This window comes from Astyanax mexicanus, chromosome 12, assembly GCF_023375975.1.
Source record: "Astyanax mexicanus isolate ESR-SI-001 chromosome 12, AstMex3_surface, whole genome shotgun sequence".
In the NCBI taxonomy this organism is placed as follows: domain Eukaryota; kingdom Metazoa; phylum Chordata; class Actinopteri; order Characiformes; family Acestrorhamphidae; genus Astyanax; species Astyanax mexicanus.
The window spans coordinates 42,815,416-42,841,781 of record NC_064419.1 but is presented as its reverse complement, the minus strand read 5'-3'; the positions used below and the strand labels follow the sequence as shown (position 1 = coordinate 42,841,781).

Sequence of the window (26,366 nt, the reverse complement as noted above, 5' to 3'; positions counted from 1 at the left end):
AGGATATAAAAAGCATTTGTGGAGGTATCAACTACAAAGCAGACTTAATTTAAAGGTGCAGTGAAAGAATGGAGGGAAAGGTAGAGATCAGCAATATATTTCCAATATAATACAAATTACTGTCACTGTCACATAGAAAAACATGTATCTCCATTCTTTTTTCACGTTATAATGTAAATCTTTTTCAATCTTTTCAATGTATTGAAAGTTATTGTTCTTCTCTCGTAAGTTGCTGTTAAATGAAGAGCAACATACAAAAGTATTTTTTTGGTTGAGAAAAAGCCTTAAAACAATATGTTTTTAGTTGAGTTAAAGAAAACCTTTGGAGAAAAAAGCAGTACCAATTTTGTTGTTGTATATTTTAGTGTATGGCCATTACACCACATATTCCAGACATTTCTATTACTCTGATCACATTTTTTGTGTACCATCCTAGAAATTCCCACAGCAGACCTATTGGTGAGAGAGGTTGACTTCTATTGAAAGTTTAGTCACATAGAAAACATTGAATACAGCTAAAACTTCATTTATAGCTTAAAGATCAGTGTAAAAGTATATATTGCCTTAATTTAGTCTCCTGTTTGTAGATAAAATGTTCAGTGCTTGAAACAGTACATGATTTGATGAAGTCAAAAACTCCAAATAGATACGCTTCAATTTTACATGCTGATTTATAGTACAATGGTCAGCATGACGAACAGACAATGAAATGGGAACCCCACTAAATTCTCTGAAAGGACTGCCACTGAGGTATTCAGCTTGACAGAGATAAAGTAGCACAGTAGCTTGTCACAAATCTAAATTCTAACAAACAAAAAAATTCCCTTTCCCAAAAGTAGACCTATTGGATTGGAAAATGCATTTTGGTGTCCAAGTACACACTTTTTTAGCTTTGCTGTGAAGTCTAAAACTAATAGATCTATATAACTATAATATAAGTTTAATGAGTTTGCACAAGTGGCCACTATTTTCAGCTACCCTACAATGACTTTTCAAGTATTTTGAGCCCTTTTTTCATATTGACATTCTAATGAAATCAACTGTGTTTAATATTTGCATTACATTATCATCTATGAGCTGCTTATTTTCCTGTACTATTGTTCAATAACTTTTCTTATAATTGTCCACCAGGAACATGATGGGAAAAAACAAAAGGAATGTAGTTGCAGAATTGCAATATTTGCTGAGTAATGACAGCTTTCTTTTCAGTGTGAAAGGGACATTTTCAGACTAGTGTTCTTTACTTGTGTATGTTTGGCACAAATCTTCCCCACCAATAACACAATTTCCCAATGCTAATTTTCCACATGATAATCTATTTTATTTTACAATTGATGGCATGGCCAACAAGAAATATAAAGACATTTTTTATTAAGTTTTTGAAAAATCGGATCAAGACATATAAGGTGACATGGTAAATGTAGCCTACTCTTTTTTCAGTTTGGGTTGAGAGAAGTCTATGGGATTACACAGATGTCCACGGATGTATATTTAACTACCTCAGCTTATTCCCTGTTAAGAATTCCAGCTGGTTATCCAGAGAAAATATCAGAATAAGAATCAGAAATACTTTGTACTTCTCAGAGGGAAATTTTGGTTGCCACCAAATTTCATGTAAACTTTACAACACACTCTACTATCTACTAATCGAATATAGACACATTCAATATCTATAACATACTAATACCATAAAATAAAACATACCCAGGACCTACTTAACTAATATAAACTATTTTTTGTGGTTGACCAGCTGATTTTTGAGCTCTGTTAGTAAGAATAATCTTTAAGTGTGCTCTTATCACACTAAAAAACTTAAATACTTATATACAAGTAATTTCTTGTACTCAAAGGTACACTTTTAAAAATTGCACCCTTATAATGTATAATACTCTTTACTGGTACAAAAGCATGGGTACAAAATAAAAAAGACTTTCACTGAAAGCGACAAGCTTTCTAGTATTTTTAATACAAATCTGTACTTATTTTTCTTAGTGTGTATGTTGTTCAAGACCTAGTTAACTAATGTAAGCTAACACTTTTTACTATTTGACCAGATGAGTTTTGAGCTGGATGACTTTTCTAAAGACTAATATTTAAGTGTTTATTACTCTTATTAAGTGATATTTAGCTAACTTATAGCTATTCATTTTGGCAGGCTGTGTAGACGGTATGAAGTGAGCAGTCAGTCTGGTAAAGAAGAGGAAGAAGAGTAGGAGGAAGAAGAGAGAGAAGGCCCAGAGAGAAAGTGAATGTGCTCCTCAGGAGCAGGAGGGGATGGAGGATGGAGGAATGGAGGGAGGGAGGGTAGGAGGGAGGATGTCTCACAGGGTGAAATCGTTCAGGAATAGAGGGGTGGCTGCATTTTTTCCCCTTTTTTCCCCTAATGGGTGTGTTTGGGGCGGTTGGCTGGGCTCAGGTTTCAGCGCCCGTGGGGGTCTGGGGCGGCCCAGCTTTGGGGACTATACTAAAGATTCATAAATGCACACTGCAGACTTCAAACCGCGGAGCTCGGGCTGACGCGGTGGGCTACCGTCGGATCTCCCCCAAAGAACCTCCCCGCCAGCACACTACTACTACTACCACCAGCACCAGCCCGCTCACACAGAGTCCCGAGCGCTGACTGCAGCTTCGCCGCTCTCGGCGACTTTTCCAGCCGGCGGACCTGCATGTCTCATTTTTAGACATGTTCAGATTTGTGGATTCACGGACTGTCCTGCTTCTTGCAGCAACGCAGTTTGTTTTACTAGCCGTGGTCAGAGGCCAGCGGGAGGATGACCGTAAGTTTGGAGCTCTTCTTATTCATTGAATTGAAGTCAATATCTGTGGTTAAAAATACAATGAGGGAAAAGTTGCTAGAATTACTTTGGCGACTTGTGTGTGTAAATATATAACTTATATATGTGTGTAGGTGTGTAGAGAGGGGGATAATTTTGGACTGGGACAAAACCCTTTAGGGCTCTCAGTTTTACCATTGGTATTGTTTTTATTTGGAGTTTTAGATAACCAGGTTAATAATTAGCTAACCTATCTAAGCTAATAGTTAAAACTAATAACTAGAGCCAAATCTGATGCTATACTATGAAAACTATCAAAAAAAGTTTCTTTTGCACTTTTTTCTGGGCATAATAGTCTACAGTCCAGACCAGACCAGGGTACTTACTTTCTGATGATATGCAAAGAAGTTAGCTCCAGGCTACCCGCCGTGCGCTTTGTAATTGAAACCCTGTGGCTACATCTCAAATATCTATATGCTCCCTACCTAGTGCACTACATAGTTTCTGAGAAATAATGATTTCTACAGACAAGTGATGCAATATTTTCCTTTCAGCTCTTCTCTCAACTACTTTTTTTCATCTCTGTTGATGTTCCTTCCATATTGGCGACATACAGCACTGATTGATACAAGTGCACTAGCTAACTAGCTAACCTACCTGCGCTTCAGAGCTGCTTCAGCTCGTGCCCTAAGTAGTGCACTACGTAGGGAGCGTGGAGCTATTTGAGCGTTAGCCCCTGGGAGAATAGTATCGCGAGATCCAGGCGCTTTAATAGCACTTTAGGACCGCGTCCAAAACCGCATTTAACTATTATTTATATACTCCACCAATGAAAACACATCTTTAAAAAATGGTACACAACCTTTGATATACAGTTTTCCGTGGCTCGTGTGAAGTTTTGACTGAAGTCTCAGGGCTTCTCTCCTGATCTAAGGAGACTCCCCCTTCCCAGGTGTCTGGTCTTGCAATCGGGACAGCTGAAGAGTGAGGAATGCAGCCATTTGGAAAAAAGAAAAAAAAAAAAAAAAAGAAAAAAGAAAAAGCTCAGATTCTTTTCAGTTTTTCACTTTAGTGAATTTACCAGAGGCCTGGCTACTTCATGGCTGAGGCCTTTTTTAGAAGAAGAGTGGCCTACAGTTTGTAGTTTATTATTTTACAGTATGAGGCTGACTGAAATATTGAATGGAGAAAAAAAAGTACAGTTCATGCTTTTTCCATATGGTGTGGTTAAAAATAGATGGCAGATTTTTGATACTGAAAAAAAAGGCGAAAAAGGGAAGAAGAGCAGGAGCAGTCCGCAGGAACATTTGGTTTTACTTAGCTTGCAAAGAAAAGATAGTCTGCGCACATTTTATAGGTGCACACGTGAGAGAGATTGAGTTGAGAGAGAGAAAGAGAGAAAGATTTGAGTTCAGATCAGTTCAGTTCAGCTCAGCTCATTAGTTTGATCCTTTTCTTGATGAAGAACTTATTCATTTTAGATCATTATAGAAAACAAACAAAAAAGAAGCACACATGAAGGGTTTTTACATATAGGATTTATTTTAATTGTGACTAAAGCACAGAATATAGAGTATAAAGACACTTATAGAACACATCAAATGGTGCTGCTCTGTTGAGGCCTTATTGTGATAAATAACAAATGTGCTTCTTCAGCACCATTTGGCACCCTCTTCTCGGCCAGGCGGCCATTTGCCTGCCCTCCTGTTGCTACTTGCTGCTTATTTCGGCATGCTAGTGGTTCTAGAGGGTGCACCTGTGTTTGTTTGTGTTCATGTGTGGTATATAAATTAGGACTAGTTGTGGGTTCCTTGTCCCATGAAGGATCAAATTGTGCAAATCAGCATTCTTAAACATTCAAACATTCTCCAGGGGTTTTAGGGGCAAGGTATTGGGTTTATTTGGTTAGTCTTTGGCCAGGCATAGCTCAGGAGATCTATGAAAGATTTGGAAGAAGGAGGGAGACCCTCTGGAATGTTGTCCAAAAGGACCAAACCCCCCCAAGCCCACCAAGGAAAACATCATCACCAGGCTGGCAGGCTCAAAGGGACACGAGAACCAGCTGGGGGTGAGAGTGACAGATGGATAGGTTGGAGGTGTAAGGTGGTGTGAGATTTGGACTCCATGTTGTGCACATGTTCTTTTCTTCTGCCTGCAGTGAGATGAGGACTGACATGCCTGCCTTTTCTTGTATTTCTACCCTGCAGTCAGTCAGCCGAGGAGAAAATGTTAATTACAGAGGCTAGAGTGTACCTTGGGAGGACCCGTACAGAGCCCATATATCAGGAATCAAAGCAATTTCCAGGAATTTTACACAGCAATTTTTAACTTTTCAGGGCTTCAATGTCTAGGTTTACCCGACTACAGACGAGCCATTGACTTTATATCTAAGAAATCTGGGAGTTCTTATTAAAACAGTGCTTCCACACACACACACACACACACATACCTGAAACACAAACAGCCCTTACAGTTAGTTATGTGTATGGGTGTGTGTGTGCGTGTGTATGTATGTGTGTGTTGGTTTGAGGGTCGCTCCCTCTGACCCGCCGAGGTGTGTTTGCACTGGCGGAGGGTGAGACCATTAGATCCAGATGGAGGTTGTGAGTGTGATTGTGTTTGCTTAGGGCACCAGTCCGTCAATGCTACCCTGTGTGTGTGAGAAAGGCCCATTCATGGCCAGGTTAGTGGAAGCAGGATTCAGTTTCACACACAGACAGACCACAAAAGCCCACATTTTTACAGTAGGGTGTAAGGGGTGGGCGGGGGGTCTGGCATACTTTGGTGGCCCTAAGTATGGCCCTCAGTTCTGCAATAACTACATAACCTTAATTGCAGCTAGTCCTGAGCCCTTTAAACTTAAGTGGGAGTTTTTTTTATAAAGGAAGGATCTCTAATGTGGATTACTGTATATTCTTTCAAATAACTAATTGTAATGAATGTCAATTTATTTTGGCAATAAAGTAATCTACACTCTATTTCAAGGATGAGCTGGGTTTATAAACCCACTCATACACAATGAAATTCGACTTAACAAACTGTATATATGTATACTTTGAACAGTTTTAGTGTACTTTTGGGAAAAAAAAGACAATTTACAAAGACATTTTGTCTTTTTTAGAATTTAGTGTGGCAAAATTTATGCAAACCAATGCATTTTTTACTGTAAGCCAAGCTAATGGCAACTTAATCTTTTGAATTCTTATTTTTCTACATGGTTTAATCAAAGTAGATGCTCTTTAAACTATGACAGCAGTTCATGATGAATAAATCAATAGAAATAATCCAATAAAAGAAGAGTTCTGAGTTCAAAGTAGTCATATTGAGATACATTAACTGTGTTATGTTAGCATTGCTCAACAAATTTAATAGTTAAGAACTTTTCTTGTTTCATAGGCAGGATATCAAGAATGTCTTTTATAAAATCTTTAATGTGTCTTATGACTTATAATAAAAGCCCGGCAATCAAATACTCAACATTTATAGTGGATTAAACTTAAAAATAAAATGCACCAATATGTAAAAATGTAAAAGCCCAAGTTGTGACAGTACATTGTCCTATTTTGGCAACAACCTCTTAGATCCTGTAGACACGTGTCCTCACTTTCAGATCTACATTGCTGTCATAATGTAGATCAATTTCCTTGGCCCTAGCATAAGGCCCTATGGGACTCACAATTCCAGAAAATAAGCTACATTTAAACTGTTGCATCACTTTAAAATCACTATTATTTCAGCAGAAGGATTTTAGTAACTAAATATTAAACCATGGGGTTGGGGAGGGGGGTTATCTTATATATATGAGTATTCAGGATTGTTTTCCTAGACTAGATCCAGGTTAAACCTTAATCCACCTAAACTTAATGTAAACCTAGACTAGGATAGGATAATAATAAGCCAGGTTCAAAACTAAATTTCCTTTAAACAGGAAATCTAATTTTTAAATACTGTATAGTCCAAGGCTATATGTATTCCTTGTTTGGAAAATGACCACTTATAGAATTTAAGGGTTTAATAAGGCTAATCAAGGATTTAATAAATTAATGTATTGTTTGCACTGGACAAATAAAATATTAAAAAGATTAAAAATGATAAAAGAAAAAGTGTTGCTTTTGCATTTATGTAGCAAATTAGAGTATATAAGAGTAAATATGACATATGGGCATATGTATTTATATGTATGACATATTGCATATGTATGTGTGAGTGTTGACTTGTCTCTTACCCCCACACATCTGGTGGCTGCAGAGGAGTTAGGTGGCTGCATCCAAGATGGCATCCACTATGAGGACCGTGCAGTATGGAAGCCGGAGGCGTGTCGCGTCTGTGTGTGCGACTCGGGGGCCGTGCTGTGTGATGAGGTCATCTGCGAGGAGATGAGGGATTGTGCCAATCCCATCATCCCACCTGGAGAATGCTGCCCCATCTGCCCCGCCGACCAGGACCTGCAAAGCGGTCCGCTATCTCTTTCTTTCTCTCTTAAACATCTAATTCCCTCCTATCTCTGTCTATCACTCTGCTTTTCACACCTGCACAGCTGTTTCAGTCATCCACACCTCTGCACCTCCGTTTGTTTTCAGCTCCATAACCTGCATTTACCCAGTCTCCACCCAGGCCCTGCAATAGGAAATGGGAGGAGGGGCTAAGGTTATATAATGCATGTGTCTGGAACTCAAAACAAAGAGTCAGAGCAGGGAAAAAGAAACGCTTCAAAAGTCACTGCACAGTTTTATGTCTCTCTAGAACATTCTCTCAGCACTAATAGTTTTACGTACTGTGTAGAGTTATTTTGATGCCCTCAAATTGAATCCGGCCTGTCATTGCACTGACTGTGCCTGAAGGCAAAAGTGCCAATTAAATTGTTGGAGCTTTCAATCTGCAGCTCCAAGAAATGCAGGATTACAATTTTAGACCCTACAGACAGTCTTAAACCACTTACATGATGTAGTATATTTTTATCTACTTTGTCTAAAGTATTTTTATTGTATTTATGACCCTGTAAGCACATGTAGCACCATAAAAAATGCTGCCTTCTGCATGTGTTAGACGTCAGAGGTGTTTCAAACTACCTTAAAAAAAAGAAAGTCTAAACTGCTATAAAACAAAGTCTAACCACCTTAAAAAGCTCATGGTGTTTTTTTCTAAATTGGACAATTTTACATTTTAACCCCTTAAACCTTATACAAGTTATATAAGCCCAATGTAATTCAGAGTCTCTTTAATACTGTAATGTTAACATCACTTTAATTGGCCCTTCATTAGAACCCTGTGGGACTCCACAAGATACGCTTAACCAAATGGTTAACAAACAATTCCTTTCTAATTTCCTTTTCTGCATTAGGATTAATAGCTGAATATTAAAGCTAAAGTAAAATAGATTAATTTTATAATTTAAAGTTTTAATTCTAGAAGTATAGACCATGTGTTTCGAGTTTGTGCTATAACAAATTTAACTATGTTTATCTATGCTGAGAGAAAAAAGGCTAAATAACTTTTCTTTTAAAGATAAAGTTAAATGTGATAAGTTTGCCTTATTCTGATATTTACACTGGTTCACTGAGGCTGTTTGAGACTTGCAGAGGTTGTATAGGCTCCTGTATGAACTCTGTAAACTCTGTGACCCCTCAATCAAACTCAGTGTCAGTGTAAATCTATCAAATCTGTCAGACTTAAACAAGCTTATTAAAGAATCACATTAATAGCATTGCATTAAGTGATTAACTCAATAAGATTCAGGTGCAGTTTATTGTAACCCCTAGTACCGGTAAAATACTGAATGTATTGTTAACAGTGTAATTGAAAGCCTAGTCTGTTAACAGTAATTGAGTATTTTTATTTATTCTTTTAAAAAGAAAATTCAATTCTATTTACCAACAAAGACATACAACTCTGAAGTGACTTTATGCAAGAGTAAAAGCTTTTCATTCACCATGCAGATTATTGTAATTAAAACTAGCACTTTTATTAAATGTGCTTAAAAAAAAGGAATAATTAAACATTATACTTAATCAGAATGGTGCATGAACAGCTTTATTATTATTATTATTATAATTTTCTTTTGATACATGGTTGTTAAATTATACAAAAGTATACATGCTTTCATAACTTATTAAATAAAGTCTGCTTTAGCTTTATTAATTAAAAAAAAAAAACCCACACAGTTCTAATAATTAACCCATACTGTGTGGGAACATTTCACTTTTTGCTGATGTGCTTTCACATTTCAGCAAAGTCTCATTGTATTTTATTACACTGAAATAGAATGAGTCACTCAAGAAATGTCCCAATATAATTGCATATATTTATTAATATATTGCATATTTTTTAAAAAATGATAATACCAGTTAACCACTGAACCTCTGCTTAAACTCTGTAACACTAACTGCAGCAGAATGGGTTCGGCGGATGATGTGGCCCTGGTGCACTAATTAGTGCAGCCCTGTTCCGTTCTCCAGTTCCGAGGCCTTTTACTGAGTCCCGTCCAGGAACAGCCGTTGATTGGTTTTGTCAGGGAAAGGCTGGGCTCTCCTAATTATTCCCCGTGTGCAGATTCACTGATTGGTGGTGCTCTTTTTTGGAGCTCTGCAGTGTTCTAATCACTTCAGCTTATTCTAGTGACCCGGGGAGACCCTTCCTGTCTAAGTGTTTTGGAAGTGTGTTTTACTGTTATTTTCAAGCTGATTTGATTGGTTTTTACATGTGTTCCTTATTTGAACTCTCAGAGGTATTGCCATTCATAATTGTATTTGTTTTTTATGCCATCTAAAGTACTTTATTGTCTGCATTGTCTGTCATGTGAAGGATAATAATTAATAATACTGATTTTGTGCATATTCTTTTTTCCCCATTGTTTTTCCCATTCTGTCATCTGGATACAGAGACATTCGGTGCTAAGGTGGGTGCAACATATATTGCTTTATAAATGTATATTTAATACATATTTAATTTAATAATATCCACATACACATACAAAAACAAAAAATAAAACTATTTCTATGGTCAGAATAACTTTAGAGTTCAGATTACATAATGTACAGTATATGGCTATAATAAACATAATAAATCTGTTGAGCTATGATGTTTTTCCTGCTTAAGTCTAACTTAAAACTCATTATTCTCATTTCTCAATATTTTTGCTTACAGGGACAGAAAGGAGAACCTGGCGATATCTCAGATGTAAGTTTAAATGAGAATTTTCCATCTAAATGCTTTTGAGTTAAAAAATTTCATCATATTTAATTTGCTCTGAATTTGCATATTGTACTATCAGGTTTTTAGCTATAGGCATTAGCAGCCAATAGATGATGCAGTATATTAGCTCCTGATTGTGTTAGCTTCCTAATGATTTTTATTTTTTATGTATACAGGTTGTAGGACCAAGAGGACCCGCTGGACCCATGGTATGTAATTTGAAAAGATTTCTAGCATTCATATGATCAATTGTTTTATATATCTATATACAGCTCTGTAAAAAATGAAGAGAGCACTTCAGTTTCTGAATCAGTTTCTCTAATTTTGCTATTTATTTCATGTTTGAGTAAAATGAACATTGTTGTTTTATTCTATAAACTACAGACAACTTTTCTCCCAAATTCCAAATAAAAATATTGTCATTTCAAGCATTTATTTGCAGAAAATGAGAAATGTCTGAAATAACAAAAAAGATGCAGAGCTTTCAGACCTCAAATAATGCAAAGAAAACAAGTTCACATGTATAAAGTTTTAAGAGTTCAGAAATTAATATTTGGTGAAATAACCCTGGTTTTTAATCACAGTTTTCATGCAGCTTGGCATCATGTTCTCCTCCACCAGTCTTACACACTGCTTTTGGATAACTTGGTTAAAAATTCAAGCAGTTCAGCTTGGTTTGATGGTTTGTGATCATCCATATTCCTCTTGCTTATATTCCAGAGATTTTCAATTTGGTAAAATCAATGAAAAATATTTTTAAGTTTTCTCTTATGTTTTTTCAGAGCTGTGTATAAGTCATGTGTACAGTGTTAAGTGCAGTTAAAAAATACCTCCACCAGAGGGCCTCCTGCTCTTTCTGAGCTCAGGCCTGCTGGCTCACTGCAGGGAGGAGGAGCTGGTGGCTGGAGGTGTTTTTAAGTGTGGAGTATAATATAAAGAAGCTACTGTTCACTTTTTTTTATATTTTTGTAAATATATAGCATGGTTTAGCTACTTGCTTTAGGTAGCAGTTTTATATTTAGTTGTTTGAGATACAGTGCTTACATTTTTATGTGTTTTTCCAGGGACCCCCAGGAGAACAAGGCCTACGTGGAGATAGAGGAGCTAAAGGCGAGAAGGTAGGTTTTTTTTTGTGGTAATTTTGTGATTTCCTGACATTTTTAGCTCCCTCCAGTCTTGAGGGTCTCTGTAATGAGTCAGGCCTAATTCTCGGTAATCTGGCCGTGCTGGAGGGGGCGCACTGAAAGTGCTCAGCAGGATGTTGTCATGTGAAAGGGATTTACACTAATCGCTTCACTTTGTTTTCTTTTCATCTCTTTTCTTCTGTTTCTCAGGGAACTCCAGGACCCAGAGGCAGAGATGGTGAGCCCGGCACTCCAGGCAACCCCGGACCCCCTGGACCTCCCGGCCCACCAGGCCCTAACCCACCCGGCCTTGGAGGAGTGAGTTTTTTTATTGTCTGTCCTTAAAGAGATTCTCACCCATATCTCACTTCCTGTGGATATGATGCTATAGACATACTGTAAATGCATGCAAATTGGGCCACTGTGGGGTTTTGGGCCACTGTTTATGAAAAGCAGGCTTATCATGATAAAAATATATATTTTTGGATGATATATTGTCCCAAAAAAATATTGTGATTAATGATATTTTACTGTTATTAGAAAAAAAATGCTTCTGATATAATTACAAAATAACTGCATAATAATTGCACCCAGTATTGATGTTAACCAATATTATCAAAATTATGCAGCCATTGGAATACAATTTTCACATCCTAAATAATTCAAACATAAATAGAATAATTAATGTAATTATCATGCCAAAAATCAACAGAAAGTGTATTTTCTACCATGTTCTAAGTTTATGTTTTTCTATTGTGTGTTTGCAGAACTTTGCAGCTCAGATGGCTGGTGGCTTTGATGAGAAAGCAGGAGGAGCTCAGATGGGTGTGATGCAAGGACCAATGGTGAGAGAGAGAGAGAGAGAGAAGACTTCCATAATAAACAGCTATAATAAACAGCTATAAAAATGTCATTAACATCAGCTGTTACTAGTATTACAGTCAAAATGTGATAATCACTTATTATTTTATAATAAGTCAATTGTATATATGAAAGATCTTTAAAAGTTATAGGCATCCCACAGAACAAACAGATTAGTTCAGATGTGTGGGGAAATAGCTTATATAAATGGTTTAAAACCTCCCCAATTGACCATAAAACTAATTGGCTAATTACTAAAAAAACACTACAAAACAAACAAGCACAACAGGCCAAGATCCAAGCTGTGGCTCACAAATACTTGAGCAGAGACTGTTTTCAGAGCTGTGCAGTGTGCAGTGGCACTTCTTTATTCCAATATTATAAACTATTAAACAAGTGTCTTCTTCATCATCACAACTGCATTCAACTGTATGGTCCTGTGTGCATACGTTACAGCATGTGTTGTACTGTGCAGATTTACCTGATAAGCCACTATATAACAGTGGTTTAGATATACAGAAATCTTACATAACTCACTGTACCTCACAGAAAATATCACTCTGCTTTCTAACAGTTGGAAAAGTCAGTGTTTTTCTATTCTAGCCAGAAAAGAAAAAAAAATCTGTGTTCATTTCCAAGCTGTGTAATTCCCCCCTCTAGTGGTGAAGACAATAACTGTCATTGTGCCAATCCCAGAATTCACCTGCAACTGATTAGGAGATTTGTAGTTCTAGCAGCAAATAAAATCAAAAGTGTTAAAAGCTACCTGTTGTAAACATTGTGTTGTGTTACGATCAGTTCCAGATGATCTGTTTTTTTATATATAAAATGCAAAAACAACCAAACACCACATTTTTAAAATAAAAAAATAGGCATTCATTTTCTTTGTAGTTGGAAATCAGCACACACAATTTGGAAAAAAAAACAAACATATTTAATGCAACCTCTATAAGCATTAATTCATGTTAACATGAATTCCACACTGATCAGTTTATTCACAATAAAACTTTTAGTTACATTTTTATTTTACTTGTTTAACCCTGGATTCATTTTCTTTATGTCTTTTTTTATAGGGCCCCATGGGTCCCCGTGGCCCCCCTGGCCCCACTGGAGCACCTGTAAGTATATATATATTCATATATAGTTAAAAACAAGTATCTCCAAGAAAGCAACTTAACAGGACGGAGAAAAAAAACCTTCTTAACTTTTAAGGGAAGTCAATGTAAAAAAAAGTTAATTTCAGGTCATTTTGAAGTATTTCTATTGGTTTGTTTATTAAGAAATTTTAACACAGTGTAAGGAATAGTTTGTCTGTGAAAATTATGTAGTAAAATGGAGATACTTCTTTTCATTGGACATTTAATTTACGTAATTTACATAATAATTATGATTTATAGTTGTTCACTTAGTTCAATAATTGTATGTTTGCAGTAGTTAAGATAAATTAAAACTTATTGGACTTCCTGGCATCAAGGGACACAGAGTGAGTAATGTCTTTAGTTAAAATAATGTCTTTAGTTAAAATGTGTAAATGTTATTAATAATGTTGAGACTTGTCAAATTAATTGTGAAATATGACATAAAGAGTCCTGATTGTTTAGGACTAAAAAATGTCCTTTTATTCAGCTTGTCCTTTAGATTTAGGTCTTTAGAGTCATTGATTGTAATGTCAGTCTCCTACATAAACACCAACACGTAATCCTCCGCTCTCATCTGCTCCAAATCTAGGGCCCACAAGGATTCCAAGGCAACCCCGGAGAGGCTGGAGAACCCGGACCTTCTGTGAGTAACACAAACGGCCACGCTTCATCTGATACAGCCAGATACAATTCACACATTTAACCAGAACACAGGGCCTACTCACACCTACACACTTCTCTTTCTGTTAGAGTTTAGAGAGGCTGAGCTGCTGGTGATGATGATGCTTCTGTAGCATCCACCACTTCACTTTGGGATATGGATTTAAATAAGAATATTAAAAAGGCCTAAAAAAAATCCCTATAATAATATAATTATGCTAATAAGATTTTTGATGATGTTTTACAAATAATTTTAAGCATATGCTATTGCAACAATAGTATTTTTTTGTAATTTTCGATAAAATGGTAATAATAATGCAACAAAATAAATAATGGATTTTTTATTTTATGGAATATTTAGTGTATGCATAAAAAACTACAAACATAAAGAATTATACAAATATACAAAAAAACACTCCTAAAGCTTCACTGTAAATAGACAGAATACTGCTTTTTCACTATTATTATTGTGGCACAGCTCTAATATTCACCTTACTGTCTATTTCACCAGGGCCCTATTGGACCACGTGGCCCACCTGGACCATCTGGAAAACCTGGAAGTGATGTAAGTTGACTGTTCAGAATCCTATACTGAATATCATGAATGCTACTGTTAATACACTTATGCTACAAACAGCTGCTGATATACTTATATAATATATTTAATATGTCCTCTTCTCTAGGGTGAGGCTGGCAAATCTGGCAAACCTGGCGACCGTGGACCCCCAGGGCCTCAGGTAAGCACCTGTTATAAAATATAAGTCACATGACTGTTGGGTCTTCATTTTAACTATGATATTTTGTTTATGAGCTGTTTATAAAACTATTTTGTCTGTCTGGTCTGATAGGGAGCTCGTGGATTCCCTGGAACTCCTGGACTTCCTGGCATCAAGGGACACAGAGTGAGTTAGAACAACAAGAAATTGTCTGACCTCAGGCTTAACATTTATTAAATTCACATACTTTTATGCATTTGTTTCATTTTTCATTGTTTAGCAAATTAACTGTGGATTAATAATGTTAAAAAAAGACATGAATGTGTGTGTGTGGAATAAAGTGTATTGTTGACACTTGTTTGTATTTATAGGGACACCCAGGTATTGATGGAGCAAAGGGAGAGACTGGAGCTGCTGGATCTAAGGTAGAAAATCCCCAAATCCCTCACAAGTTAGCCAATAAAAAGCATGTGTGTCATTTGTACATCTGTGCTTCAGATGTGTATATTGGACAGATAGCCTCTTTCCTATAAGATAGCAGCCTCTTTCCTATCATCTGCTCTGTAAAAGGCCTCACTGGAAGGAAACTACAGTGCACATAATCCAGATATATTCTATAATGATAGTTTTTACATTTTTGTACGTTTTTCATAAGGTTTAGGCTTTTTATGTGGAGATTTATTCATATGAATATATTACAAACCATTAATCTAAATCAGATTCTCATATCAGAGTGGTTTCTTTAAGTAACCACTGTGTGATTTATTTAAAAATATATAATTAAAAAGCACATAATATACCCACTGAACTGGTCAAAGCATCAGTTTAAAGTAGAGCCAGACCCAGCTTTGCAGAAAAAAACGTTTTTTGCATCCCTACATCTTACTTATATCCATCACCTCTTTAAACACTATTGTAAGTTGAGAATTGAGAAGAAAATATTAAATATAAAAAACTAGGAGGTTTCAGTGACTAATGTGAATCATAAGGTTAAATATGTACCAATAAGCTGAACATTACCAACCAACAAGTATAATATATATTTTTAAAGAGAATATTACTCTCAATTTCTTAAATGAAAACCATATATACTGTTAAATTATATGATATCAGTTTGTGAATATAGTTATTAATATAGTTACATACATTACGTTGCATTTTCTTCTACAGGGAATTATTCTGTCTCACATCCACATTATTAATCATTATCCACTTGATCCCCACAGGGTGAAGCTGGTGCTCCTGGTGAGAATGGCGCTCCTGGACCAATGGTGAGTTATGGAAAGATTACCAGATGAAAGATGCCTTCTCTTTCCTGTGGCACAAGCACAGTATCAGCATTAAATCCCTTTTTCCCATTTTCTTTTGTATGGCTAATGCTGTCCTCTACCTCTTTTCTTTCCTATCTCAGGGCCCTCGTGGTCTGCCCGGTGAGAGAGGACGTCCTGGACCTTCTGGAGCTGCTGTGAGTGATCAGTCTCTGAGATCTGTCACATTTACTATATCTTGTGGACACTATATTGTCCAGGAATATAGGCATTTATGAGCATTTTATATCTCTTTTAAAAATACACTATAATAGCATAATAATATATTTTATATATTAAGAATATTGAGAGACTGGATTTATATTGTAAAAAATGTAAAAATTTCATAAACCAAATTGTTTTTAAACAAAGTTGAACTCATTGGGTAATATTGAGGACATGAATAATTATTAAGGTATATTTTATATATGATTGGATGATTAGTAGATAATATAGTTATTGTGACAGCCCTAGCCAAAGCTAAATGCCATCGCACAATCCCAGTTCTCCTTATACACAGCTGTTTATATAAACCACTAAAACACACAAGGCTGGCTGATGATATATAATTAAAATCATACTGATAATCTTTGGCTTATCTTATCTGTTTTTTCTCTGCAGGGTGCCCGTGGTAATGATGGTCTTCCTGGGCCTGCTGGTCCTCCTGTAAGTATTACCTGTCTCACTGTCTCACCTGTCTCACCTGAACTTCCAAATGCTACCTATTCAGCAGGCAAAATACAGTTTATTTTACTTCTGTAATCAATATTTTTAATGTTGGCAACTCCAAACAAACACTTTGCACATCTTATAGACAAAAGCATTAGCCTTTTTTGAGCACTTAGCATTTTATAAATCAGAATAATATGAATAATATATTTTGTTTAGTAGGAGTATATTGATTTTTTATGTATTTTTATTTGTTCTAACAGGGTCCCGTTGGTCCTGCTGGTGCCCCAGGTTTCCCAGGATCTCCTGGTTCCAAGGTGGGTTTACACATCTGTCTCAGTAAAGCACATGAGCACATTTCATTGCATATAAGAGGGCATACTGGATTAATCCAGAGTTCAGAAAAGGCCTAACATTAGTTCCTGCTTGGCAAATTTCATCTTGCAGGGTGAGGCCGGTCCCACTGGAGCTCGTGGACCTGAGGGAGCACAGGGACCCCGTGGAGAGAGTGGTACACCTGGTTCTCCTGGACCTGCTGGTGCCTCTGTAAGTAAAATAGCAGAAAAATATAATTGCAACCATTGTTGAGCCATATAAAGACATTTAACATGTCTGTGAAGCAATTTACACAACATTTAGCATATATAGGGATAATTAAATAGCTTTAAATGATAAATTATAAAACATGGAAAAAGCTACTGAATTCTGCATAGTTCCCTATCATGGAGGCACTGTATATACTATTTTACAGGCCATGCTTCACATAATTTGGGCAGGAACAAGCCAAATATAGTTGCCTGAAAATAAACTTACATAGGGTCCAGTGACCATGGCACTGAAATAATGTTAAACATGTATGACAACTTATATCTATATAGAAATCTAAAATCCCATTATAAAGAGCAGTGTATATACTGTTTTGCAGACTATGCTTCAAATAATTTTTGCATTAAGGAACCTGATTTAATGACACTTATTCATATTTGTCATGATTACACATATAAACAATCCGAAATACAGTCCTATTTATAGTCCCAATTTGAAGCATGCATAACATATACAACTGTTCATCATTAAACAGCCTTAAAACAGTCTGAAGATGAACTTACACTGGCTGTTGTTCACAACATAAAAATACCATAAAACATTTATACCCACTTACATCTGCACAGAATTCAGTACTGCTAAATGAGCATTTCTAAAATGCCATTATGGAAGGCACTGTTTATATACTATTTTAGAGGCCATGCTACTCTTAATTTGGGCAGGAAAGAGACTGTGACCCTTGTTCATATTTGTCAGGATTACACATATAAATTGTTTATTGATCTGCCGAGGTAACAATTTATATAGGCTTACAGCAGTTCACATATACTGTACATCATTTAGAAAACTTAACAGACCAGAATCAAACAGATGAATTATGTTCAGGCTGTTAAAACATGAAATTCTACACTTTAAACCTTCTAAACTATCTAACATACGCTGCACCTAGGGCTGGGCAAAATAACTCAATATGGTCTCAATACAGTCTCAATATGTTGAAGAGAAATGTTGATATACAACACAATATAATGATGAAAACAGTAATAAAATGAAATAATAATATTACAGCATCAACATAATCAGCATTTATTTGTAAAACTTAAATCACATAATTTAAGTACATTTTCATGTGTAATGAAATGTGACAGTCAGCAACCTGCAATGGATGATGCTGTTTGAGATGGTGAAATAAACTCATAATGCTACTGTTATACATAATTTATTGATTTACATAATTATTGGGTGGAACATGAACATTTTTACACACTAAGTATACATTTCTGTATTGGTTCACTAGACAAAATCTCATCCACTAACACACTGGGATCCCATTTATCAATGTAACCTATTAAAATTGAGTTACAGGTTTGAATTGCCTGATTTGATTTTTTACTATTTTGCAATAATAGGTAAAACTAATGCAATCAGTCTGGAACATTTCACACAGACCAAATCCACCAGCTCACAAGTATCTCAGTCATGTGACTGTATACATATCAACGATATTGACCATAATAAAAATGCAAGAAAAATACAAATAATTACAAATAATATATAATATCCCATTCTAAATGAAATTTCTTTACAAATATACCACTGCTGCCCACTGGGGGCTGTGGCCTACATGTTGATGATGATATGATCTTTGTATCTTATACAAAGAGTTTGGAATTATTTTTTGCTATTTTTATTTCTTTCTTTAGTTTTCTTTTGATTCATTCTTTTTAAAAATCCCTTTTATTTTGTAGGGCAACCCTGGTACTGATGGTATTCCTGGAGCCAAAGGATCTGCTGTAAGTATATTTTCCATATTGTCCATATTTAAAGAGACAGTCTGCCACTTTACTAAAAGTAGTAAACTTGCATCATTACTTGTAACATTATTTTATATAAAAAAAAAAATCAGTTTTAAATATCACAGCTTATTCATTAGCTGTTCAATAAATACATATTACCATTTTACACACCATGCTATGTGTTCTAATAGTTTAGTTAGTAATTATTATTGAGGGCAAAAAACTCATTATAGTCCTTAACTGATCACAAATAAAAGCAGCCAACTGAACAGGTTTGTTCCCCTGCAGGGCGGTCCTGGTATTGCAGGTGCCCCAGGTTTCCCCGGACCCCGTGGACCACCAGGACCTCAGGGAGCTACTGGACCTCTTGGGCCTAAGGGACAGAGTGTAAGTATTCATCACCATCATTACCAATAAGATGATCTAAGTTCCTTTTATTTTGAACTTTGATTTAATATAGTTTATATTGAGGTTGTGTATTAAAATCACTGTGTTTTTGAATAGGGAGACCCTGGTATCCCAGGATTCAAGGGAGAGGCTGGACCAAAAGGAGAGCGTGTAAGTACCCATCATCGAATTGACAATCATCCTCACCAATATCAGTATTGATATCATTATTAATCGTTGACAAACCATATCAGTCATATTAAACAAATCAAAATATTTGGTTATTATATACACAAAGATTCCCTAAGATATACCATGATGCTGTTCTACTAAGAGTTACTGTAACATTATACATTTATATTCCATTTATTCATCATTAATGCTTATATATCATCAGTATTGACATCATTATCAATTATTGCCTTTAATAAACATCATCACTGCTTTCAGTATCAACATAATAATACGTTGTTAGCATATGTTAGCATGCTAACCCAGCTTTTTTGGTCATTGTTAACAGGGTGTAGCAGGACCTCAGGGAGCTCCAGGCCCATCTGGAGAGGAGGGTAAGAGAGGACCTAGAGGAGAGCCTGGTGCTGCTGGCCCACTCGGACCCCCTGGAGAGAGAGTGAGTTTAACATAGACCTTAATGCAATTAGTTTAAGACTATGATATCTTATTAACCAATTAGATCTATGCATGATAACTCATCTATACATGGTTTCTTGTTCATAGGGAGCTCCAGGTAACCGTGGATTCCCTGGACAGGATGGTCTTGCTGGTGCTAAGGTGGGTGAAAATATATTAAAACAACAATTAGCATCACTAGCGGTTGCTGATAACTTCATAAAATGTTAATTTTCTTTTGGATGCTGAAAATCTCTCTGTGTTTCTGCAATAGGGTGCACCTGGTGACCGTGGTGTTGCTGGATTGACTGGACCTAAAGGTGCCACTGGGGATCCTGGCCGTACCGGAGAGCCTGGTCTTCCTGGAGCCAGAGTGAGTGACTTAATCAGACCCTAAGGAGACACCAGACCCATGTCATCATATATTCACTATACTGTGCCCTATAGTTTATCCTAAAACTTATCTAACATTCTGCAGTGGTGGTGAAATCCAGTCTACAGTCCCAGAGTGCACTGCAATTAAATTGTGTACAAATGATTTAAGGCATCTGTTAGACATCGAATCCCATAATTTGCTGTGTTAAACACATATACTTCATTCTGTTTAATATTTTTCATTTCATGATATCATGCTATTTTAATATATAGATAATAATGCGTTTGCATTATTCAGTAACTTTAAGTTAAGTTGCTTTATGTAGAGTGGCTTAAGTAAATTTCACAACGCCAACAAAGTCTATATATATTTCATTGCTTATAACTGCTTATAGCTTTTCACTTAGACATAAACTGCAAATTAAGCACTCATATTTTCATCTTACATAAATGAAAGATTCATCATATATGAAAAAAAAACAGTTTATTAACTGATTGTTTCTTTTCTTTTGCTTTATAGGGTCTTACTGGCCGCCCTGGAGATGCTGGACCCCAAGGAAAAGTTGGCCCATCTGTGAGTGTCCCAGCTTCATCACTGTTCCCATAAGTTCATATAGAGACTTTGCACACAGCACAATAATACCCAGGTCCTGATATTTGTAAAGCTATACATAGTAGTTCAATTATTATTTAGACAATAATTCACTAGAACATAGCATACAATCCCAAATTAAATCAAATTACATTGAATTTTGCTTTTTACAGATATATGTTTGAATAATATGAATGTTGTTGTTTTATCCTATAAACTACGGACAATATTTCTCCCAAATTCTGAATAAAAATATTGTCATTTAGAGCATCAAGATGCAGAGCTTAAATAGTGCAAAGAAAACAGGTTCATATTCATAAAGTTTTAAGAGTCCAGAAATCAATATTTGGTGGAATAAACCTGGTTTTTAATCACAGTTTTCATGCACCTTGGCATCATGTTCTCCTCCACCAGTCTTATACACTGCTTTTGGATAATTTTATGTCACTTCTGGTGCAACAATTCAAGCAGTTCAGCTTGGTGGTTTGATGGCTTATGATCATCCATCTTCCTCTTGATTATATTCCAGAGGTTTTCAATTTGGTAAAATCAAAGAAACATTTTTAAGTGGTCTCCATCAATCTGGTGCTATGTCTGTTTCTTTCAGTATTTAATTCAGGTGATTTTGACCAATATTGAGCCAGTACCAATACTGAATATCGGATCAGCACACCCCTAGTACCAACATTCAGACAGTGAATAAAAAACAAACCTTTTGGAAGATTGTTAACTTTCAAATAAGCACAAGAATTGTTGTATGACAATAAAGTAGAAAATGCATTCATTTGTCCCTGAACGAATATTAAAATAAATAATAAAAAAATGAGTAAAATTAATTATACAATCTAAACTCATTGCAAACTTCATTAACACACAGAATAATGCAACACTAACATATTTTGTGAACAAAATGGCTTGGCATATGATTAACTCTCTCTTTCAACCCAAACAGGGTGCCCCTGGTGAGGATGGTCGCCCTGGTCCCCCTGGTCCTCAGGGAGCTCGTGGACAGCCTGGTGTGATGGGATTCCCTGGTCCTAAGGGAGCCAATGTAAGACCACCAAAATAACTCTAAAAAAATAAAACTATGAATTCTTCATATATTAATCTAACATTGCTGGAGGTGAAAAATGTGTATCTGACTGGATTTGTGTTTCTCTTTCATCCAGGGTGAGCCTGGCAAAGGTGGTGAGAAAGGACTTGTTGGCAGCCCTGGACTCAGAGTAAGGCTTCATTAATTGGTATCAATGGCATGTGGTGTTTAATTGAGCTGAACAGCTAAATGGAGTACTAAATTTTCTCTCTCTCTCTCTCTCTCTCTCTCTCTCTCTCTCTCTCTGTCTGCAGGGATTGCCTGGTAAAGATGGTGAGACTGGAGCTGCTGGTCCTCCTGGCCCTGCTGTGAGTACTGCTTTATAATTCATTTATAATATATATTTTTATTGATAATACTCTGTATATTAACAGCAAGACACTATTTTCTATGCTCTGATCTGTACAAACAGTTAAATTCAGTTAAATAAAGCTTTCAAAACAGTTAAATAAAGCTTTCATAATATTGCAATAACATTACCTTTATGTCATTTATGTGACATGGAAGTGATTGAGCATCAGTGATACCAGAAAATGTTAGACTATATCATAACCATTGCTTCTCACCATTTCAGGGACCTGCTGGAGAGAGAGGAGAGCAAGGACAGCCTGGACCTTCTGGATTCCAGGTAAAATAACACACAAACATACAGTATATAGTATATAGCTCATTTAATATTCGCTATTGCAAAAAACTTTATAATTAAAATGTATCTTCTTCTCATACCAATTTTATATGTTTACATAAAAGTGTTGGCATCTGCATACTTAGGTCTGCTGTAGTATTGATTATCAGCCCTTGGTGTTTTACCTGCACCTCCTCTCTGTAAATTAGCTGATTAGCTGATTAGCTGGTTAAATAATGTATATAATCGGTAAATTTTAATACAACAAGAAATCAACAAGAATAACACACAAACATATAGTATATAGTTCATATAATATTCACTAGGGCTGTTTATTGGAAAGAATGTGTATCACAACACAGAGGTTATGATTCAACATATTGTGAAATATTGCGTTATGTGAATAAGTGTTATATTGCCATTTTTTCTATTCTATTTTACTTTCAAATTTTGAAAAAACACATCATCAGCAATTTTATTTTATTAAAACAGTGTGATTTGAAGGCAGAGTCTCCAGTATACAGTACATATAATATTATCTAAGACTGTTTATTAGCAAGTATATGTATCAGGATACTGAAGTTATGATTCATTATGTTGTGATATTTTGCAATATTATAAGCAAGTATTTTTATTTTTAATTTATATTTCAGTCAAATTTTAAGACAACCGTTATAGTGGAAAAAAAAAACACATCATCAAATGAGTTAAAGAATATTAGTTTAAAAAATATATATACTTTTAACAACCAGAACAGTGCAAACTGTAGACTGTGGAGTACAACACTGCCACCTCATGGTTGGAAATTAAACACAACACCAAATGAACCAATGAAGTGAGATCTGCATTTCTTTGTTGTTGTATATGAATATTTTTCAAATCTATATTTGTGTCTATGTTTAGGGTCTGCCTGGACCTGCTGGACCACCTGGAGAGGGCGGCAAACCTGGTGACCAGGTGAGAATGACCTCAGACTGCTAGTTTGAGGCTGGTTATTAAATCTTTTTAAATTAAAACTTTTATTATAGTAATTATTTAACTAACATTGAGTATTCTTTCCTCTTTCTCTCTTCTTTGTTCTGCAGGGTGTTCCCGGAGAGGGTGGTGCCCCCGGAGCTGTTGGACCAAGAGTGAGTTAATAATCATCTTAATTATAAATTAATGAATGAATTAACTATAATAATAGTTATCAGGACTTACAAAGATTGAATACTATATAGCATTAATTTAACTTTGTGCTTCTATCTGTTCATCTCAGGGTGAGCGTGGATTCCCTGGTGAGAGAGGAAGTGCTGGACCTCAGGGTCTTCAGGGACCAAGAGGACTTCCTGGAACTCCTGGAACTGATGGACCTAAGGTGAGATCTTTGGCTAAATTCTGTCCTGGGATTTTAGAAAATATATTCTCAATAAAAATAATGAAAAAGTTATTGGTACATATGCTACATGTCATATACAAAGGGTGTCTAACCCTGCTCCTGAAAGTTTCCCCTTATGTAGACTTTGGGTCAAGTCCTAAATCACCCCAAATGATCCAGATAATTACTGCATTCAGAAGTTTCTGAGTCTCTGATTGGCTGAATGGGGTGTGTTGGATTTGGGTTGGAGTTGAACCCTGCAGAAAGGTAGCTCTCCTGGAGCAGGGTTGGAGACCACTCTCTTATACATTTCTGATGCCAAAGATCTGCAAAAAAGTATAATAATTCTATATTTACCGTAATTCAATATAGTCAAGTCATAGTCTGAACAAGTAACTGAATGTCAGTCTATTTATAAATAACTGTATCTCTTATAATATGAATCTGAATTCAGTTTAAAACACAAACAATTATTACTGAACACAAGAAATGGCCATGGCTTTTAACAGGCCGAAATTTTGCCTATTCCAGGACTAAACAGTATTTAAAAAGTGATTTTCAATTCAAATGTAAATATAGATAAATAGAAATTTAAAGCTAAAAACTTAAATATATCTTCTTATACCAATTTTTATATGTTTGCATACATTTATTGTCATTTACGTACTATAGTCTGCTGTAGTATTGGTTATTAGCACTTGATGTTTCAACAGCACCTCCTCTTTTAATCAGGAGAGTTTGTGAATTAGCTGATTAGCTGGTTAAATCAGGTTTGTTGAGGCCAGAAATTATTTTTATTAGCATGTAACCTCTCATATATCATATATGTCCTGTTAATGTTTTAATTCATCAATCAATACATTTTATAGTATACATAATAGACAAGCAAATAATTATAAACCTAAAGCAAAGCTAAGGGACTGATTTGATATAGCTGATGATATAACGTAATGATAATGATACAGCAAATAGTTCTGAAAGCTAAAATCAAATCCTAGTCATGTCATATTAGTATTATTCCTCACATCACTCATATTTTATTATAACATTTGTATAAAATAACATTTTATCTTGCTCTGTAGGGTGCGATAGGCCCGGCTGGTGCTGGTGGTGCTCAGGGACCTCCTGGCCTGCAGGGAATGCCTGGTGAGAGAGGACCATCTGGTATCTCTGGACCTAAGGGTGATAGAGTAAGTAAAAAAACTCAATTCTATTTATTCTTTAAATAATTTTTTTGGCTCAAATTATTGTGTCTTATTCTTTGTCTAATTGATTGATTAGTTGATTAAGCTGATTAATCTCTACCTTTCCAGGGTGACAGTGGAGAGAAGGGACCTGAGGGAGCTCCTGGCAAAGATGGTTCAAGAGTAAGTGCTATTTTAATGATTAATAATTTTCCTCATTTATTTAAAGCGTTATATTATTATATTTTTCTAATAATTGTTGCCTTTCTAATCATACTCTAATTGCTATTGTTTGTAACAGGGTTTGACTGGTCCTATTGGCCCACCTGGTCCTTCTGGCCCCAACGGAGCTAAGGTAACTCTATGAAGTTAATCTTTAATCAACCTCTTTTTCTGGATAATTTTAGTGTATAATCTTTTTTATTCGTAGTATTTGTATTTGTTCTCATTTGTTCTCCACCATATCTAATCTCCACCCACCTGTTCTTGTTTTTGTTTAGGGTGAAACTGGTGCTATTGGACCAACTGGACCTATTGGAGCTCGTGGTGCCCCTGTAAGCAGAATTCTGGTTTATTCTGTCAGAAATCAGATAGATTGGTGTTTGATGGATTGGATGCTATCTTGCATCTTTATCTTCTCTCTTCTTGAACTCTGTTGTTCTCTCTTTGTCTCTTAAGGGTGATCGTGGTGAGGTTGGACCTCCTGGCCCTGCTGGATTTGCTGGACCCCCTGTAAGTAGAACAAACATACACTGTATTAAAAGCAGTAGTGTTTCTGAGCTGAGAAAGGACAAAATATTAGGATTAATGGTCTCAGTTTCCTGGGCTAACCCTCCCTATAGAGTCTAATATATTAATTATAAAAATAAAGTGGTCTGGTAGGTTTGCTGAATGTAAGCACTCTCTACATCTACAAAAAAAAAAAACAATGTACTCAAAAACACAGAATTTTACACAGTCATTTATTTACATTTACCTACATTAAAGGTACTCTTCTACACTCTCTTTGCAATTACACATTCTCACCAGAGAGGTCACTATATCCCCAAATCCCCCAAACCTACAGGACTGTCACTTTAAACTTGAGTCCATATTGAATATATATATAATATACAGCTCTGGGGAAAAAAAAGAGATGAGTTTCTTTGATTTTACCAAATTGAAAACCTCTGAAATATAATAATCAAGAGGAAGATGGATGATCACAAGCCATCAAACCAAACTGAACTGCTTGGATTTTTGCACCAGGAGTGAGTAGCATAAAGGTATCCAAAAGCAGTGTGTAAGACTGGTGGAGAAGAACATTCCAGGATGCATGAAAACTGAAACTTTTTTCCAGAACT

At 35.8% G+C, this 26,366-nt stretch overlaps 1 protein-coding gene across 2 annotated transcripts in view; it reads left to right on the top strand.

The window, feature by feature from the left end:
* Nucleotides 1–2,473: 2,473 nt before the first annotated feature.
* The window catches only part of col2a1a (collagen, type II, alpha 1a), a 37,421-nt gene continuing 13,528 nt past the window's right edge, over nt 2,474–26,366 (top strand). Inside the window, exons 1-38 of one of the 2 annotated variants that reach the window (XM_049485498.1) lie at nt 2,474–2,777; nt 7,023–7,229; nt 9,653–9,669; nt 9,918–9,950; nt 10,142–10,174; nt 11,030–11,083; nt 11,300–11,407; nt 11,857–11,934; nt 13,024–13,068; nt 13,679–13,732; nt 14,261–14,314; nt 14,433–14,486; nt 14,598–14,651; nt 14,837–14,890; nt 15,692–15,736; nt 15,877–15,930; nt 16,394–16,438; nt 16,705–16,758; nt 16,889–16,987; nt 18,736–18,780; nt 19,072–19,170; nt 19,288–19,341; nt 19,691–19,798; nt 19,906–19,959; nt 20,072–20,170; nt 20,693–20,746; nt 21,717–21,815; nt 21,934–21,987; nt 22,112–22,165; nt 22,432–22,485; nt 23,386–23,439; nt 23,568–23,612; nt 23,741–23,839; nt 24,922–25,029; nt 25,153–25,206; nt 25,325–25,378; nt 25,524–25,577; nt 25,702–25,755. In XM_049485498.1, coding sequence (XP_049341455.1) covers nt 2,684–2,777; nt 7,023–7,229; nt 9,653–9,669; nt 9,918–9,950; nt 10,142–10,174; nt 11,030–11,083; nt 11,300–11,407; nt 11,857–11,934; nt 13,024–13,068; nt 13,679–13,732; nt 14,261–14,314; nt 14,433–14,486; nt 14,598–14,651; nt 14,837–14,890; nt 15,692–15,736; nt 15,877–15,930; nt 16,394–16,438; nt 16,705–16,758; nt 16,889–16,987; nt 18,736–18,780; nt 19,072–19,170; nt 19,288–19,341; nt 19,691–19,798; nt 19,906–19,959; nt 20,072–20,170; nt 20,693–20,746; nt 21,717–21,815; nt 21,934–21,987; nt 22,112–22,165; nt 22,432–22,485; nt 23,386–23,439; nt 23,568–23,612; nt 23,741–23,839; nt 24,922–25,029; nt 25,153–25,206; nt 25,325–25,378; nt 25,524–25,577; nt 25,702–25,755 — 2,532 coding nt within the window. In that variant the 5' untranslated portion in view covers nt 2,474–2,683. The remainder of the gene's footprint in view (nt 2,778–7,022; nt 7,230–9,652; nt 9,670–9,917; nt 9,951–10,141; nt 10,175–11,029; nt 11,084–11,299; nt 11,408–11,856; nt 11,935–13,023; nt 13,069–13,678; nt 13,733–14,260; nt 14,315–14,432; nt 14,487–14,597; nt 14,652–14,836; nt 14,891–15,691; nt 15,737–15,876; nt 15,931–16,393; nt 16,439–16,704; nt 16,759–16,888; nt 16,988–18,735; nt 18,781–19,071; nt 19,171–19,287; nt 19,342–19,690; nt 19,799–19,905; nt 19,960–20,071; nt 20,171–20,692; nt 20,747–21,716; nt 21,816–21,933; nt 21,988–22,111; nt 22,166–22,431; nt 22,486–23,385; nt 23,440–23,567; nt 23,613–23,740; nt 23,840–24,921; nt 25,030–25,152; nt 25,207–25,324; nt 25,379–25,523; nt 25,578–25,701; nt 25,756–26,366) is intronic. The other variant, XM_049485499.1, reaches the window with a different exon arrangement.